Genomic DNA, 18,212 nt, shown 5'->3' on the forward strand with positions numbered 1-18,212 from the left:
TTGGTAATTTAGAAATTAATGGGAGTAATTTTAAACTAATACTATTTATTGATTGGCATATATTAGAAATCATTTTATTAACCTGCTGAACAGTTGTCCTCTGCTGCCAATTATTGCCTATGTTAAAACAGTGTATTTTTACAAAGTCAGACTAAACTTATAATGGATATTGGAGCTTTAAAATTTTCAATCTTTGACTGAATGTGGCTCAAAGGGAAACAGTTTTCTTATTCATTGCCATCCTCTTGCAGTAACCTATACCTCTGGTGATAACTACAAAATTAGCTTTAACGAATTCTAGTGTTGATGTCAGTGATTATATTTGCTTTTCTGAATAACTTGGTTTTTTAGTAAAGAAGTTATTCTTCCAATATTAAAATTATTGCCAGCAATGCTGCATCACATCATTTGATTGAGATAGATACTCATGAATTGAATATCCGACTTATTGACAGATTATTAACTTATTAAAATTAAAGGATATTTTAATTAAAGATATCAGTTTCATTAGTGGAAGCAGCTTGCAGTCAAATAATTATCTTAAGGATATGGAGATAAGTTATGATTAAATGCAATTACAGAAACCTTAACAGATCTGCCATTAATCATAAAAATAATTTTTTTTTTTTTTTTTTATGAGATCCCCAAACACGAGAGGTATTATAACCTATAGTACTTAGTACCGTGCTTGGGTTGGAGGTTGAGAAGACGAAAGAAGATATTTGTTGATATTGGACTTGAACTTCTGTAGATTGTAATTTTCAGGAAATACGTATGAAGGAAGGTTGTTCCAGAAAACGGCAATTGAATGAATAAATGAGGAAGATGAAAAGTTGGTTCTGTGGGTTTGTAGTTGGACAGTAAATGGATGTTGGCTGGTGGCGGCACGTGTTCGGACTGTTTTGAAAGAGAGAGAGGGAATTATAGAAGCCAATTCAGAAGAACAGTGCCCATGGAAGTATCTGTAGAAGAGGCATGCAGCAGAAACAGTGCGTCTATGAGAAAGCGAGTGGAGAGACTCTGTTAGAGATGAATCATTAATTAACCTAACTGCCCTCTTCTGAATGGAATCAAGAAGCCTGAGAGAGGTTCTGGGGGCACCACCCCAGATGTGGGAACAATATTCCATGGCAGGGCGGATTTGCGATTTATACAGAGTGAGCAGCTGTATGGGAGAAAAGTAACGCCGAGAGCGAAAGAGAAAACCAAGTTTTTTAGATGCAGAGGAAGCAATATTTTTAATGTGCTTGTGCCAAGAGAGATTAGAAGTCAGGGTAATCCCCAAAAGAGATATATCATTTTGCCTAGAAATCGGAGTGTCACTAAAGATAAGCATAGGAGCAGAAGAATCCTTTTTGCGAGATATAAGACAAGATTGAGTTTTAGAAGGGTTGAAATCAACTAAGTTATCTTTGCCCCACTGGAGAATTACCTGAAGATCGGCATTTAAGGAATTGGCAGCAGATTTTCGAGAACTTGAAGCTGATTGAGCTGGACAAGGTTTCTCAAAATGGAAAGTTGAATGCAATGTGCTATCATCAGCAAAACTATGGATAGGATTTCCAGTCAATGGAAGAAGGTCATTGATATACAAGAGGAAAAGAGTGGGGGAAAGAACTGAACCTTGGGGGACACCGGCATTAGTGGAGAAGTTAGAAGACAGAGAGCCATCTACCATCACCCTCAGTGAGCGATCAGAGAGAAAACTGGATAACCAATTACTAAAAACAGTTGGCAAACCATAAGATGGAAGCTAGTTTAGAAGACCTTTATGCCAAACACGATCAAAAGCCTTTGAGATGTCAAGAGCAACTACTTGAGTTTCACCGAACCTTTCCATTGAATTAGTCCATAAATGGGTAACATAAGCCAGAATATCACCAGTGGATCGACACTGACTGAATCCATACTGGCGATCGTTGATCAGACGGAAGGTTTCTAGGTAGTTTGAGTTGGCGGTTAATTGATTTCTCCATTACTTTAGAAAGAGTAGAAGTAATTGCAATGGGACGATAATTGGATGGGAGGGATTTGTCACCCTTTTTAGGAACTGGCTGGATATGAGCAAATTTCCAAGCAGAAGGAAAAACACCTTTGGAATAAGAAAGTGAAAAAAGGCGGCAAAGAATAGGAGTAAGTTCAGGAGCACAGGTTTTGAGAACAAGTAGAGAAATACCATCAGGACCTGGAGCTTTCTTAGCATCAAGATTCATCAAAATCCTTCTGATATCCTTTTGACGGAAGACCACAGGAGGCATTGAATGGAGCGTGTTAGGAATGGTGGGAGGTGTTTTACCAAGATCATTAATACATGAGCTCGAAGAAAAATGGGATGCTAGCAGGTCAGCTTTATCCTTGGCTGAAGTGACAACAGAACCATCTGGTTTGGACAGAGGTGGGAGCAGAGATGGGCAAAAGTTGCGGCCAATAGCTTTGGCAAGAGACCAGAATGCTCGGCTACCATTAGGGCAAGAAGCAAGTTTTCTACTCTTAGCCTGTTCAAACTCTAGTTTGGACTGATTAATAACTGCTTTACAATTGTTGCGAGCTTTGGTGTAGGCAGAAAATGAAACTGAAGAATTAGAAACAAGCCAATTACGATATGCAACGTTCTTCTCTTGGACAGCCTTAGCACATTTATTGGAAAACCAAGGTTTAGATAAAGGACGAGATTTTAAAGTGGAGTGTGGGATAAAGGATTCCATTCCTGCAAGAATAATTTCACTGACACGATCTGTGCAAACGTTGACATCAGAAGTTTTGAAACAGTAATCAGACCAAGGAAAGGAAGAAAAGAAGTCTCGCAGGTCATCCCATTTTGCATTCTTGTAATGCCAAACAATACGAGGTTGGGAATAGCCATGAGATAAAGGTTCCATTGGAGAAGCGACAATCACCAAGTTGTGATCTGAAGTGCCTAAAGGACCTCTCACTTCAACCTTGTACTTAGAAGGGTTGTTTGTGAGAAAAAGATCAAGCGTATTGGCTGTATGATTAGGATTGTCCGGTATTCTTGTAGGTAAGCGAACAATCTGTGCTAGGTCATTAGTAATTGCAAAAGCCTCAGCATCTCGACCTGCTGGGTCGGTGTGACTAGAAAACGGAAGCCAGCTGGAGTTGTGAACGTTAAAATCACCAAGGAAAATTACCTCATTGTTAGGAAAGTTGGACTGGAGAAAGTCAAGTTGCAAAGAGAGGAAGTCAAAGAGCTCCAAGTGATTTGTCGAGTTGGGAGAACGGTAGAGACAACAGATGAATTTTACACAATGAGGTAGAGAGATTTTAAGCCAGAGAAGATCAAAGAGAGGAGATTCCAAATTGCCAAGTTTCTGACAGGGAATATCAGAACGGACATATGCACAAGTACCACCTTTGAGGCGAAAGGAATCATACAGCAAATAATTTGGACATCTGAGATGAGCAGTAGTTGAATCAACTGATAACTGAGATTCAGTCAGAAAAAGTACATGGGGTTTGGAAGACTGCAAGTGGAAATGAACATCGTTGAGATTAGAATTGAGACCACGTATATTTGTGAAATGAATTAGGAAGTCCTTGGGAGGTTTAGATCTTTTCGCAGATAAGCTTGCTCTATTATTTTGACAATTCATGGTGTATTCAATAGTAAGAAAAAGTGGGTGGGACATGCTGTATGAAGTAATGAAATTTTTGGATATGTCGTACACGTGGTAAGAATATACCCAGATCCTTGACATAACGTGGCCTCGACAATGCTCCCCGCATACACACTACTCGGACTCCCTCCAGTCACTATCTGGCAGAGTAGAGGTAGCAAGATTATACACTAGCTGATCCGGAAGCTTCCTAGAGAGTTACCAATAGGTTCAGTCCGGTGTACTAACTAGCGGCCGGCCTGCGAACACCGTTTTAGAGCTGTACCCTCGAAATGTAAGGAATATTGGATCTCGCCACGACATTCATCATAACCTCAAAAATCATCAATCATACTGCATGATGGAAGAGATAGGGAAGGGTTGGCCGGAACTTAGCTCTAGAGACTAAACATGGGTTCCACCACTTCAAGCCTCCAATAAGCAAAGTGGTGGTATTTCACCGGTTGATGAGAGTCATCTACCACCTAGTAATAACATTAATGAGCATTTAATTGTAGTAGCAATAACTCTAAATAAGTTATAGTTGTTAAATGAGGTGAAAGAGAAGATATTCATTAAGCAGGGCATTGTAAATACTGAACAAAACTGTACTTGATAGTTTGTTCCTTCCATTGCATCCATTCCAGTGTGTTTGAGATAGAGATGTTGACAGACAATGTGTAATTTTTGCCATAATGTGATTATGTGAATTAAATTATGCTAAATAAATGGTTTAAGTTTCAAAAAAAAAAAAAAAAAATCTATACAAACAGGCACTGTGATTATGGTACACGAGTCAAAATTCTCTTTTTTGTATAATTTCCGGTTTAACATGTTTGTTGCCACTTATATTTGCGAGGATCCTAAGTGTGCCTTGGGTGCTTCTGTTCGGGACTGGAATAAGTAGGCAGTGCCATTTTAGTAAATGGATTTTATTGAGGTGATGTGAAGAAGCATCACTCCATGTAATGCCAGCATCTGTTAGTAGCAGTATAACATCAATAGATGCATTTGAATAAGATTCAGAACCTCCTATGTCATCTGATACTAGAATTCTATTTTGGTATCAGATGACATATTATAAACAGTTGATTCAATGTCATCAGCTTCAACACACTGTCCCTCCCTGTTCAGTTCTGGTGTCGCAGACTGTGAATCCATTATAACAACCCTTTAAAGTAAAATTTTTTAGGAAAAAACACTTTTTACAGAAAATTTTATTGGTTGACACCTGGAGAAAACGATGGTCCCCTTCCCCCAAGTAAACTAAAGAATTAAAATTCAGCAAGCATAATCTTAAAAAAAAAATTATATTTTCTTGTGGAAAATGCTAAACTAGATAAGATAACTTCAAAGTTAATCCTCTGCTTATCTACCAAGCTGAGAACCCATAACATAAACAAAGAAATGAAACTGTAAACCAAGTACACAGCTTTAATAGCACTCTCAGGACAGCGTCATTGATGCTAAGATAAATCCTAACCATAATGCAATAGTCCATGTCTCATTTAGTGTGCTGATATAGTAATAGAAATCATGGCATGTGATGCAAGAAAGCAAGCGTATGAGCTTCTATAGCATCAGCCAAAAAAAAAAAAAAAAAAAAAAAAAAGATTCACACAACCATTCCCTCTAAATGTTTGTCCAGTTCCTCCTTGAATTTATTTAACATATCAACTTCCACAACAACAGATGGTAGTTTGTTCTAGCAATTAACCACTCGCTGGCTAAAGGCAAATTTCCACACATCTATTTTACAGCTGTCTTTCCTCAATTTGAATTTATGCCCCCTTAGGTTCTTAATCTGAACAAGTGGAAGAATCACATCAGAATTCAGCGTGCTCAATCCATTCAAGGCCTTATTTTATTTATTTTTTTTATGTAAACCCCAAACACGAGAGGTATTAGAACCCATAGTACTTAGTACCATGCTTGGATTGGAGGTTGAGAAGATGAAAGAAGATATTTGTTGATATTGGACTTGAACTTCTGTAGACTGTAATTTTCAAGAAATATGTACGAAGGAAGGTTGTTCCAGAAAATTCCTTCTATTGAAATGAGCAGAAGCCTGAAAAACAAGATGCAGGATATTTCAGAGACTGCTGGGAGTCATTGTGGTACAAGTAAACACATGGGTTGTGTTAAGGTAGCTAAGAATAGAAACAGGTGCATGTATACCTGCGTGTACACCAATGCTAGGAGTTTGGTAAATGAATTTGATGAATTTGAGGTATTGCTCAAAACATCAAAGGCAGATATTGTTGGGATATCAGAGACGTGGTGTCACACAGATATAAGTAATGCGGAACTGGAATTTGGGGAATACAATGTGTATAGAAAGGATAGACAGGACAGGAGGAGAGGAGGGGTTATGCTATTAATCAAGAAACACAAAGTCCAAGGAAGTGAGGCCAGTCGACATCGATGGACAGGGCAGTGGCGAGTCGGTTTGGTGTGACATAAGCATAGGGAAATCAAAATTGAGAGTAGGAGTGTGCTATAGGCCTAATGACTCTGATGAGTATAATAAGATATTGTACAGGGAAATAGAGTGGGCCAGTAAATCAGAGAGTCTTATAATGGGGGATTTTAATTTCCCAGATATTGACTGGAATTTGGGGGTTGGTCACTCGCACACTAGCAAGGCTTTTGTGGATTTATTGGATGATTGTTTTCTACATCAGCATGTTCGTGAGGCAACAAGAGGGAGCAATACTCTTGATCTGATTATCAGTAGTGATTCTCCATGCATTAAGAATCTGCAGATAAATGAACCACTAGGTGGCAGTGATCACAGTGTGTTGAAGTGGGATTTACTCAAGGAGGTAACTACCATCAGAGGTAAAGGGAAGGGTTTTTGTTTTCGTAAAGGCGACTATGATGGTCTGAGACAGTATTTAAATTCTATACAGTGGGACCAACTGATGATGTTACCAACAGCAAACTCAAAATGGGAAGCATTCAAGGAACTAATCTTGGAGGCTACCAGGCTTTACATACCAACTAAGAAATATTGTTCAAGGTTTAGGCCTAAATGGTTGTCAGATGAACTAATGAGACATGTGGCAGAGAAGAAAAATGCATGGGATACATACAAATTAATGGGTGACATGGAAGCCTATGATAGATATAAGTTGGTCTGTAACCAAGTCACAAAGGAGATTAGGCAGGCAAAGGCAGACTACGAGAAATCCTTGGCAAAGGATGCAAAGAAAAACAGAAAAGAGTTCTTTACATATTTAAACTCAAGAAGGAAAGGGATGAATCAGATTGGTCCACTGGATATTGATGGTTCAACAGATGAGGATCCTGCTCAGGTGGCTAACAATCTAAATGAGTATTTTGCATCTACATTCACGCATGAGGAGTTATTCAGGAAGGAGAATGATGTAGGTAAAGTAAACATTGGCAGTGAGCTGGATGATTTTGTAATAACTGAAAGGAAAGTGGAGGAGAGATTGAGGATAAACATAAAAAAGGGCACCTGGGGTGGATGGGATCTATCCAGTTATATTAAAGGAGGCAGCAAAGGAAGTAAGCAAACCCCTAGCCATAATTATGAGAGCTTCTTTGGACTCAGGGGAGGTACCCATAGACTGGAGATGTGCAAATGTAACCCCAATTCACAAAGGAGGATCAAAGGCTGACACAAGTAATTATAGACCTGTTAGTTTAACTTCTGTTCCAGGTAAATTAATGGAGGCACTGGTTAAAGAAGCACTGCAGGATCATCTAGACAAGAATTCAGTTATAGCTCAGACGCAGCATGGGTTTGTTAAGGGCAGGTCTTGCCTGACCAATTTGATTGGATACTATGATGTAGTCACAAAAGAACTGGATGCAGGGAATAACTTTGATATTATATATTTGGATCTTAGAAAGGCTTTTGATACTGTTGCACATGGAAGACTGTGCACAAATTGGAGCAGTGTGGCATTGGAGGCAAATTGCTGCTATGGATAAGGGGATGGTTGAGTGGCAGAAGACAGAGAGTGGTAATCAATGGACACTGCTCAACGTGGACTAATGTTATTAGTGGAGTTCCTCAGGGTTCAGTGTTGGTTCCGTTGTTGTTTTCGGTGTTTATGAATGATATTGATGATGGGATATCAAGTTTAATGTCCAAGTTTGCAGATGATACAAAGGTTGGCAGGGTTGTTAAGGACACTACTGACGCTATGCTGCTGCAACAGGATCTGGAAAAGTTGAACAGATGGGCTGAGAGATGGCAAATGAAGTTTAACATTGAGAAATGAAAAGTACTACATATGGGAAACAGTAACCCCAGAACAACGTATCAACTCTGCGGTACTACACTGACAGTGGTAGAGAATGAAAAGGACCTGGGGGTAATTGTGCAGGCAGATATGAAGTTCTCTGAGCAGTGCAGACGAGCTGCAAGAGTAGCTCATGGTGTCTTGTCAATGATATACAGGAATTTTTCTAGCAGGGATAAGGAGGTGATTATTCCCTTGTATAAGGCAATGGTTAGGCCACATCTTGAGTACTGTATACAGGTCTGGAGGCCTCATTTCAAGAAGGATGTAGAGCTGCTGGAACGGGTACAGAGAAGGGCAACAAGATTAGTGAATGGAACAAAGGGTTGCTCTTACGAAGAAAGGCTTAAGTTTTGCAAATTACAGTGTCTGGAGACTAGGCACCGGCGAGGTGATCTGATAGAGGTGTATAAGGCTTTGAATGGTTTGAGCATGCTCAATGCCAATGGGATTCTTCATCTTGCTTAGAATAATCACCTCAGAGGGCATAAATTCAAATTGAGGAAGGACGGATGTCGGATATATGTGCGGAAATTTGCCTTTGGCCAGCGGGTGGTTGGTTGGTGGAACCGACTTCCATCACTTGTTGTTGAAGTTGATAGCCTAAACAAATTTAAAGCTCAACTGAACAGGTATTTCGAACGAACGGAGGGGTGAAATGGGAGTGGTGTGTGTTTTTTTTTTTTTTTTTTTTTTTTTTGCTGATGCTGAATAAGCTTGCTTTCTTGCATCATATGCCTCTACTAATGCTAATGCTAGCAATTATGGCATGTGATGCAAGAAAGCAAGCGTATGAGCTTCTATAGCATCAGCCAAAAAAAAAAAAAAAAAAAGATTCACACAACCATTCCCTCTAAATGTTTGTCCAGTTCCTCCTTGAATTTATTTAACATATCAACTTCCACAACAACAGATGGAAGTTTGTACTAGCAATTAACCACTCGCTGGCTAAAGGCAAATTTCCACACATCTATTTTACAGCTGTCTTTCCTCAATTTGAATTTATGCCCCCTTAGGTTCGTAATCTGAACAAGTGGAAGAATCACATCAGAATTCAGCGTGCTCAATCCATTCAAGGCCTTATTTTATTTATTTTTTTTATGTAAACCCCAAACACGTGAGGTATTAGAACCCATAGTACTTAGTACCATGCTTGGATTGGAGGTTGAGAAGATGAAAGAAGATATTTGTTGATATTGGACTTGAATTTCTGTAGACTGTAATTTTCAAGAAATATGTACGAAGGAAGGTTGTTCCAGAAAATGGCAGTTGAATGAATAAATGAGGATGATGTAAAGTGGTTCTGTGAGTTTGAAGTGGGACAGTAAATGGATGGTGGCTGCACGTGTTTGGACTGTTTTGAAAGAGAGAGAGCAGGAATGATAGAAGCCAATTCAGAAGAACAATGGCCATGGAAATATCTGTAGAAGCGGCGTGCAGCAGAAACAGTAAGTCTATGAGACAGCAAGTGGAGAAACTCTGTTAGAGATGAATCATTAATTAACCTAACTGCCCTCTTCTGAATGGAATCAAGAAGCCTGAGAGAGGTTTTGGGGGCACCACCCCAGATGTGGGAACAATATTCCAGGTAGGGCGGATTTGCGATTTGTACAGAGTGAACACCTAAATCAGATCACGTTGCAGGTGCCTAGAGTCCAGCCGCTGCAGTTTGCAGAACTTAAGCCTCTCTTGGTAAGAGGATCTTGCCAATCTTGTTGCCCTTCTCTGTACATGCTCAAGCAAATCTACATCCTTCCTAAAATGAGTCCTCCAGACGTGTATGCAGTACTCAAGGCATGGCATGACCATTGCCTTATACAGAGGGACAATCACCTTCTTTTTCCTGCTAGCAAAATTCCTGTATATCATTGACAAAATCCCATGACCTGCTCTGGCAGCCTGTCTGCATTGCTCAGAAAACTTCATAACTGACTGCACAATTACTCCCAGGTCTTTTTCATTTTCTATCACCCTAAGTGTAGTACCACACAGTTGGTACGTTCCTCTGGGGTTATATACTTCTACCCATATGCAGTACTTTGCATTTGTCAATGTTAAACTTCAGTTGCCACTTCTCAGCCCATCTGCCCCAAATTTTCTAGATCCTGTTGCAGTAGCATACTGCCGTTACTGTCATTAAAAACCCTGCCAACCTTTGTATCTCTGCAAACTTCGACACTAAGCCTGATGTACCTGTATCATCTGCAAACTTCGACACTAAGCCTGATGTACCTTCATCAATATCATTGATAAATATATAAAACAACAGTGGACCCAATATCGAACCCTGTGGGACTCCACTAATAACATTAGTCCGCGAAGAGAAGCACCCATCGATTACCACTCTCTGTCTTCTCCCACTCAAACTACTTAGCCACTTATTCTTAATACCATTCTGCTCCAATTTGTACAGTAGTCTTCCATGTGCAACAGTGTCAAATCACTCAGTTAGCATTAGCATTAGTAGAGGCATATGATGCAAGAAAGCAAGCTTATTCAGCATCAGCCAAAAAAAAAAAAAAAACACACACACACCACTCCCATTTCACCCCCCCGTTCGTTCGAAATACCTGTCCAGTTGAGCTTTAAATTTGTTTAGCCTATCAACTTCAACAACAAGTGATGGAAGTCGGTTCCACCAATCAACCACCCGCTGGCCAAAGGCAAATTTCCGCACATCTATCCGACATCCGTCCTTCCTCAATTTGAATTTATGCCCTCTGAGGTGTTTATTCTGAGCAAGATGAAGAATCCCATTGGCATTGAGCATGCTCAAACCATTCAAAGCCTTATACACCTCTATCAGATCACCTCTCCGGTGCCTAGTCTCCAGACTCTGTAATTTGCAAAACTTAAGCCTTTCTTCGTAAGAGCAACCCTTTGTTCCATTCACTAATCTTGTTGCCTTTCTCTGTACCCGTTCCAGCAGCTCTACATCCTTCTTGAAATGAGGCCTCCAGACCTGTATACAGTACTCAAGATGTGGCCTAACCATTGCCTTATACAAGGGAATAATCACCTCCTTATCCCTGCTAGAAAAATTCCTGTATATCATTGACAAGACACCATGAGCTACTCTTGCAGCCCGTCTGCACTGCTCAGAGAACTTCATATCTGCCTGTACAATTACCCCCAGGTCCTTTTCATTCTCCACCACTGTCAGTGTAGTACCGCAGAGTTGATACGTTGCTCTGGGGTTACTGTTTCCCATATGTCAATGTTACATTTGTCAATGTTAAACTTCATTTGCCACCTCTCAGCCCATCTGTTCAACCTTTCCAGATCCTGTTGCAGCAGCATAGCGTCAGTAGTGTCCTTAACAACCCTGCCAACCTTTGTATCATCTGCAAACTTGGACATTAAACTTGATATCCCATCATCAATATCATTCATAAACACCGAAAACAACAACGGACCCAACACTGAACCCTGAGGAACTCCACTAATAACATTAGTCCACATTGAGCAGTGTCCATTGATTACCACTCTCTGTCTTCTGCCACTCAACCATCCCCTTATCCATAGCTGCAATTTGCCTCCAATGCCACACTGCTCCAATTTGTGCGGCAGTCTTCCATGTGCAACAGTATCAAAAGCCTTTCTAAGATCCAAATATATAATATCAAAGTTATTCCCTGCATACAGTTCTTTTGTGACTACATCATAGTATCCAATCAAATTGGTCAGGCACGACTTGCCCTTAACAAACCCATGCTGCGTCTGAGCTATAACTGAATTCTTGTCTAGATGATCCTGCAGTGCTTCTTTAACCAGTGCCTCCATTAATTTACCTGGAACAGAAGTTAAACTAACAGGTCTATAGTTACTTGTGTCAGCCTTTGATCCTCCTTTGTGAATTGGGGTTACATTTTCACATCTCCAGTCTATGGGTACCTCCCCTGAGGCCAAAGAAGCTCTCATAATTATGGCTAGGGGTTTGCTTACTTCCTTTGCTGCCTCCTTTAATATAACTGGATAGATCCCATCCACCCCAGGTGCCTTTTTTATGTTTATCCTCAAGAATCTCTCCTCCACTTTCCTCTCAGTTATTACAAAATCATCCAGCTCACTGCCAATGTTTACTTTACCTACATCATTCTCCTTCCTGAATAACTCCTCATGCGTGAATGTAGATGCAAAATACTCGTTTAGATTGTTAGCCAACTGAGCAGGATCCTCAACTGTTGAACCATCAATATCCAGTGGACCAATCTGATTCATCCCTTTCCTTCTTGAGTTTAAATATGTAAAGAACTCTTTTCTGTTTTTCTTTGCATCCTTTGCCAAGTATTTTTTGTAGTCTGCCTTTGCCTGCCTAATCTCCTTTGTGACTTAGTTACAGACCAACTTATATCTATCATAGGCTTCAATGTCACCCATTAATTTGTATGTATCCCATGCATTTTTCTTCTCTGCCACATGTCTCATTAGTTCATCTGACAACCATTTAGGCCTAAACCTTGAACAATATTTCTTAGTTGGTATGTAAAGCCTGGTAGCCTCCAAGATTAGTTCCTTGAATGCTTCCCATTTTGAGTTTGCTGTTGGTAACATCATCAGTTGGTCTCACTGTATAGAATTTAAATACTGTCTCAGACCATCATAGTCGCCTTTACGAAAACAAAAACCCTTCCCTTTACCTCTGATGGTAGTTACCTCCTTGAGTAAATCCCACTTCAACACACTGTGATCACTGCCACCTAGTGGTTCATTTATCTGCAGATTCTTAATGCATGAAGAATCACTACTGATAATCAGATCAAGAGTATTGCTCCCTCTTGTTGCCTCACGAACATGCTGATGTAGAAAACAATCATCCAATAAATCCACAAAAGCCTTGCTAGTGTGCGAGTGACCAACCCCCAAATTCCAGTCAATATCTGGGAAATTAAAACCCCCATCATAAGACTCTCTGATTTACTGGCCCACTCTATTTCCCTGTACAATATCTTATTATACTCATCAGAGTCATTAGGCCTATAGCACACTCCTACTCTCAATTTTGATTTCCCTATGCTTATGTCACACCAAACTGACTCGACACTGCCCTGTCCATCGATGTCAACTGGCTTCACTTCCTTGGACTTTGTGTTTCTTAACTAATAGCATAACCCCTCCTCCCCTCCTGTCCTGTCTATCCTTTCTATACACATTGTATTCCCCAAATTCCAGTTCCGCATTACTTATATCTGTGTGACACCACGTCTCTGATATCCCAACAATATCTGCCTTAGATGTTTTGAGCAATACCTCAAATTCATCAAATTTATTTACCAAACTCCTAGCATTGGTGTACATGCAGGTATACATGCACCTGTTTCTATTCTTAGCTACCCTAACACAACCCATGTGTTTACTTGTACCGCAATGACTCCCAGCAGTCTCTGAAATATCCTGCATCTTGTTTTTCAGGCTTCTGCTCATTTCAATAGAAGCAGTGCAAGAATCACTTCCACCTCTGCCAGTGGCTACTGTTAATCTATTAGTCCTTGTATCCCCCCCAACTAGCAGTTTTCCGACCCACCTAACACTGCCTCGACAGCATCAGCAAAAATTCTTGCACCCTTTCTATTTAAGTGTATCCCATCCCTGTAGAAGCAATCTCTCCTGTTAACAAGTACAGTCCAGGCTGAAAAAAATTCTACCCCTTGAGCCTTGCACAATCCCTCCAGGGCCGAATTGATCGACAAGGCTCTCATCATATACTCCCTCCGATCGTGTCTGGGCAGAATTGCAGACACTTTCAAATTCAACCCTAATTCACGGCTTTTTTTTCAACAGTGATCTGTACTTGCTAAGTAATTCCGCCAGTATCCCACTCTTAATATCATTAGTGCCAACGTGTACAACTATATCACCTTTTGTGCCCTTAAAAGATGATATCCGCTCTACAACGTCATCAACCTTTGCCCCTGGCAGACAGTTGTTCATATATATATATCACTCAGTTGTTAATTTCACGTGCCTTTCCTTTTGCAGTGCTCATTTATTGACTGCTATTGAATGGATGTATATTTACATTCAAGGCACAAAAATTGCAATTTATTTTGACATGTGTTTACGTTCCAGCAGCAGACACATTAAGGAGATTCTAAACAGTGGTTATCTCCCTGTCATCTGAAAAGTATTGTATAAAACCATGCAGTCATGCAGGTCAAAAGACCTGATCTTAAGTCATAGGTCTTTTGGAGTGCATGACTGTTGGATTTGATTTCCAGTTTGTTCAGTTCAAATTCAGGAAACCAACTTTAAATTGGAGAGGTATGGCATTAAGTGTAAGTTGCTACAAAGCATAAAGGGATGGTTGAGTGGGAGACGACAGAGAGTGGTAATCAATGGACATTGCTCTTCGTGGACAAATGTTATTAGTGGAGTTCCCCAGGGTTCGGTGTTGGGCCCATTGTTGTTTTGTATATTTATCAATGATATCGACGAAGGTATATCAGGTTTAATGTCCAAGTTTGCAGATGATACAAAGGTTGGCAGGGTTGTTAACAACAGTAAAGACAGTATGCTACTCCAACTGGATCTAGATAAGTTGGGAAAATGTGCTCAGAAGTGGAAACTGAAGTTTAATGTTGACAAATGCAAAGTACTGCACATGGGTAGCAATAACCGAAGAGAAACGTACCAACTGTATGGTACTACACTCAGGGAAGTGGAAAGTGAAAAAGACTTGGGGTTAATTGTGCATTCAAATATGAAGTTTGCTGAGCAGTGCAGAAGGGCTGCCAGGGCAGGCCATGGAGTCGTGTCAATGATATATAGGAATTTTGCTAGCAGGGACATAGAGGTGATTATCCGTTTATACAAGGCAATGGTCAGGCCACACCTAGAGTACTGTGTACAGGTCTGGAGGCCTCATTTTAGGAAGGATGTAGAGTTGCTAGAATTGAGTACAAAGAAAGGTAACAAGATTGGTGAGGGGAATAAAGGGGTGCTCTTACCAAGAAAGGTGTAAGTTCTGCAAATTGCAGTGCCTGGAGAGTAGGCACCTGTGAGGTGTATAAGGCCTTGAATGGATTGAGCAAGCTGAATGCTGATGGGATTCTTCCTCTTGCTCAGGCTAAGAACCCAATTCGGCACAGTTTCAAATTGAGGAAAGATAGTTGTAGAATAGATGTGCGGAAATTTGCGTGTAGCCATCGGGTAGTTGTTTGGTGGAACAGGCGTATATTTTTTATTGTGGAAGCTAATAGCCTAAATAAATTTAAGGCTGATGGGAGTTTTTTTTTTTTTTTGCGCTGATGCTGCATAATCTTGCTTTCTTGCATCGTATGCCTATGCTAATGCTAAAATTAGAGAAATCAGCTTGTGGAGGGGTACTCTTGGTGACATTCCTTGACAATCTAAAACTCTTTTGTTTATTCCCAACTCTTCTCAAGCTCCTTTGATTATGGAGGAGTCTGACTGCCAACTGATGACGAATGTTATCAGAGTCATTGGATTAGAGGGAAACATAAAAAAAGTGCACTTTATCTTTATGAAAAAGAATATTCAGAATGACATCATGAATGGTAATTGATGTATGGATTAGGAAAGTAAGGGCCCATACTGATCTAGGCTTAACTTGTGATGATAAACTGACATTTGGCAATCATTAAAAAAAATCTCTCTCTCTCTCTCATGTAGGCCTCCACATATTGGAGAAGGAATATTTTCAGTTCCAACCTCTATTATAGTCTCACTGTAAACCCCCCCCCCCCCGAAAACAGCTAGATATGACTGGGAACATTAAAGCGTACATTAGGCTTTGTTAGCATTACAAGGTTATCGTCCTAAGATGTCAATGAAAATGTTACTGGACAGTGAGGTAGTTCTTTACAGTATCTTAGAAATGACATTGACCAATTTTGTAATGATAAAGCCTGTCATTCTTTGGTCCTCTCTCAAATCTTCTCTATTCAGCTGTGGCCACTTTATTACTTTTAACTCTCTGGGACCAGTCTGATCTAAACTGATTTACTAAACTTACCATAGTGACATCTTCTAACATTGGGCCTGGATATGAATTCTCATGCCACCAACATTTGCTCATGTTTTCAGTCTAACAAGATTGCTTGGTGGAATATTGACTCTAATTGTCTTTCTAACTTTAGTGCATTTGTGATAACGTTAAAATTTTTAACTTTAAAAGATGTCTTTTTGTTGATTGATATTTCATTGTTATAATACTATATAATATTATTGTAAATACACCATAGTTTACCCATAAGTTTAATTACATAAGTAGTGTAACGGCATTGTTTGATTTTTATCTCATATTGTGGCTACCTTCACAACAAGATACGAGGTATTGCACTACTTTGAATAAATAACGCTTCTCTAGTAAAGGAGACTACTTTTATTTATTTTCAGTGGGCACCTCCACTCAGATGCGTTTCGGAGCTTGTTGGCTCACTCATCGGTGGGCAGGCAGGTACCCTGATAATGCAGACGTGCCATCACGGTTGCGAAGTTAATTCCACAATATGAGAGATGCCAAATGGTGAAAATAATGATAATATGTTGAAGACTAAATGCACAAGGCATAATATGTTATGAAATTAATGATATAATATCAGGTAAATACACCATAGTTTACCCATAAGTTTAACTACATAAGTAGTGTAATGGCAGCGTTTGATTTTTTATTTCATATTGTGGCTCCAAAATGCATCTGGGTGGTGGTGGTGCTCACTGAGAATAAATAACAGTAGTCTCCTCTACTAGAGAAGTGTTATTTATTCGAAGTAGTTCAATACCTGGTATCTCGTTGTGAAGGTAGCCACAATATGAGATAAAAATCAAACTATGCCGTTACACTACTTATGTAGTTAAACTTATGAGTAAACTATGGTGTATTTACACCAATATTATATAGTTAATTTCAACCCATAACATTATGCCTTGTGCATTTATTCTTCAACATTGCATATAATACATATACTAATATGCAAGTTGTATCAAGGCATGTTTTAATATACAATATGTAAATTATTCTAACCCCTGCGGCCTGCTAGCCTTGAGGTTATCTTTCACTCTTATTAATAACCCAATTTTAATAATAATAATTTTGTAAACTGAATTTTTTGTGTGCTAATTTAGGCTTTCAATTTCTAGGCAATGGAAGATGAAATAGCAAGTCATGAGCAGCAGCTGCAAGATGTAATGCAAATTGGGCAGGACCTTATATCTGCACAACATTTTGGTGCAGATAGAATTCAGCATAGAATTAATGAAGTGGATAGCATGTGGGATCACTTGAAAGAGTTGCAAGCTCTTCGTAGTCAAAGGCTGGCTGAAGCTGTAGATTATCACCAGGTATGGCAATTAATTTTTACATTTTATCATTTTGTATATATATCAAAACCTGATGAATCCAAAGTTCAGGAGATCAAAATGTGCCCATTTGAATTTAAATACCAGTTTGAATATCTGTACAAGTTCAGATACAAGTTCAGAAATTTTTAGTCAGTTTTTTTTTAGTAATCCTGAAAGTCTCATTTAAAATATTAATTATCTTAGTTTCATTGTAGTACGTATTTGTAAGTATCCAGTTAACATGTTATTTAGTCAGTAAAATAATGAGAATGATAACAATGTTGCTGTGAAGTTCAATAAATTTCTCACATGTGAGAAGAAGATTTCTATGTTTTATGTTTGCTGCCATTACTATTCATAGTTTTTGCCAGTAATTGATTTCTGCCGTCTTTTTGTGCAGTCTTTTTGAATTAGAAAAGTTGTTCATGAGTTACAGGATGTAGTTCAGTCTGTATTTTAATGAGAAATATTCTGAATAAACTAGACTAAAAATCATAAAACCTTGTTGATCATGAAATTAGTGACTTTGAAATATATCACATTTCCAACAATCTCTCTCTTCTCTCTCTCTCTCTCTCTCTCTCTCTCTCTCTCTCTCTCGGTAGTTCCAATTAAAGCAGGTTTATTTGTTTATAATAATTTCGATACTGTCACTTAATTGAAGCTTGTGAAAATAGTAAACCCTCATCGAGAAAGATCCTATTCACTGTACGACATTGTATATACCCTCTTTATTTCTATCCTTACAGTTAAGGCCCCAAGTCAAGCGATTCGGATACCCTGATGGTATCGCTACAGCAATAATTTTCATAGTGTGCTGTAGTTGGGTATTTTGTATCCGTAATTTATGGTGGTACGCTTTTAAGTGTCATGCTTTTTGCCATCAAAGTAAATTCCATCACAGAACAACTTCCTCTAACTGTAAACAGTGCCCTCTATGTTGATGACTTTAGCATATTTTGTCAGTCATGCAACATGAGGGTTATTGAAAGACAACTGCAGAAAGCCATTGATCGCC

General features: G+C 39.3%; 1 protein-coding gene across 1 annotated transcript in view; it reads left to right on the top strand.

The window, feature by feature from the left end:
• Nucleotides 1-18,212, top strand: part of LOC150076876 (spectrin beta chain-like) — an 800,006-nt gene that overhangs the window by 241,826 nt on the left and 539,968 nt on the right. The window contains exon 14 of the mRNA XM_090386889.1: nucleotides 16,994-17,194. Coding sequence (XP_090243015.1) covers nucleotides 16,994-17,194 — 201 coding nt within the window. The remainder of the gene's footprint in view (nucleotides 1-16,993; nucleotides 17,195-18,212) is intronic.

This window comes from Mastigoproctus giganteus, chromosome 12, assembly GCF_048544385.1.
Source record: "Mastigoproctus giganteus isolate SK-2022 chromosome 12, ASM4854438v1, whole genome shotgun sequence".
Lineage (NCBI taxonomy): Eukaryota > Metazoa > Arthropoda > Arachnida > Uropygi > Thelyphonidae > Mastigoproctus > Mastigoproctus giganteus.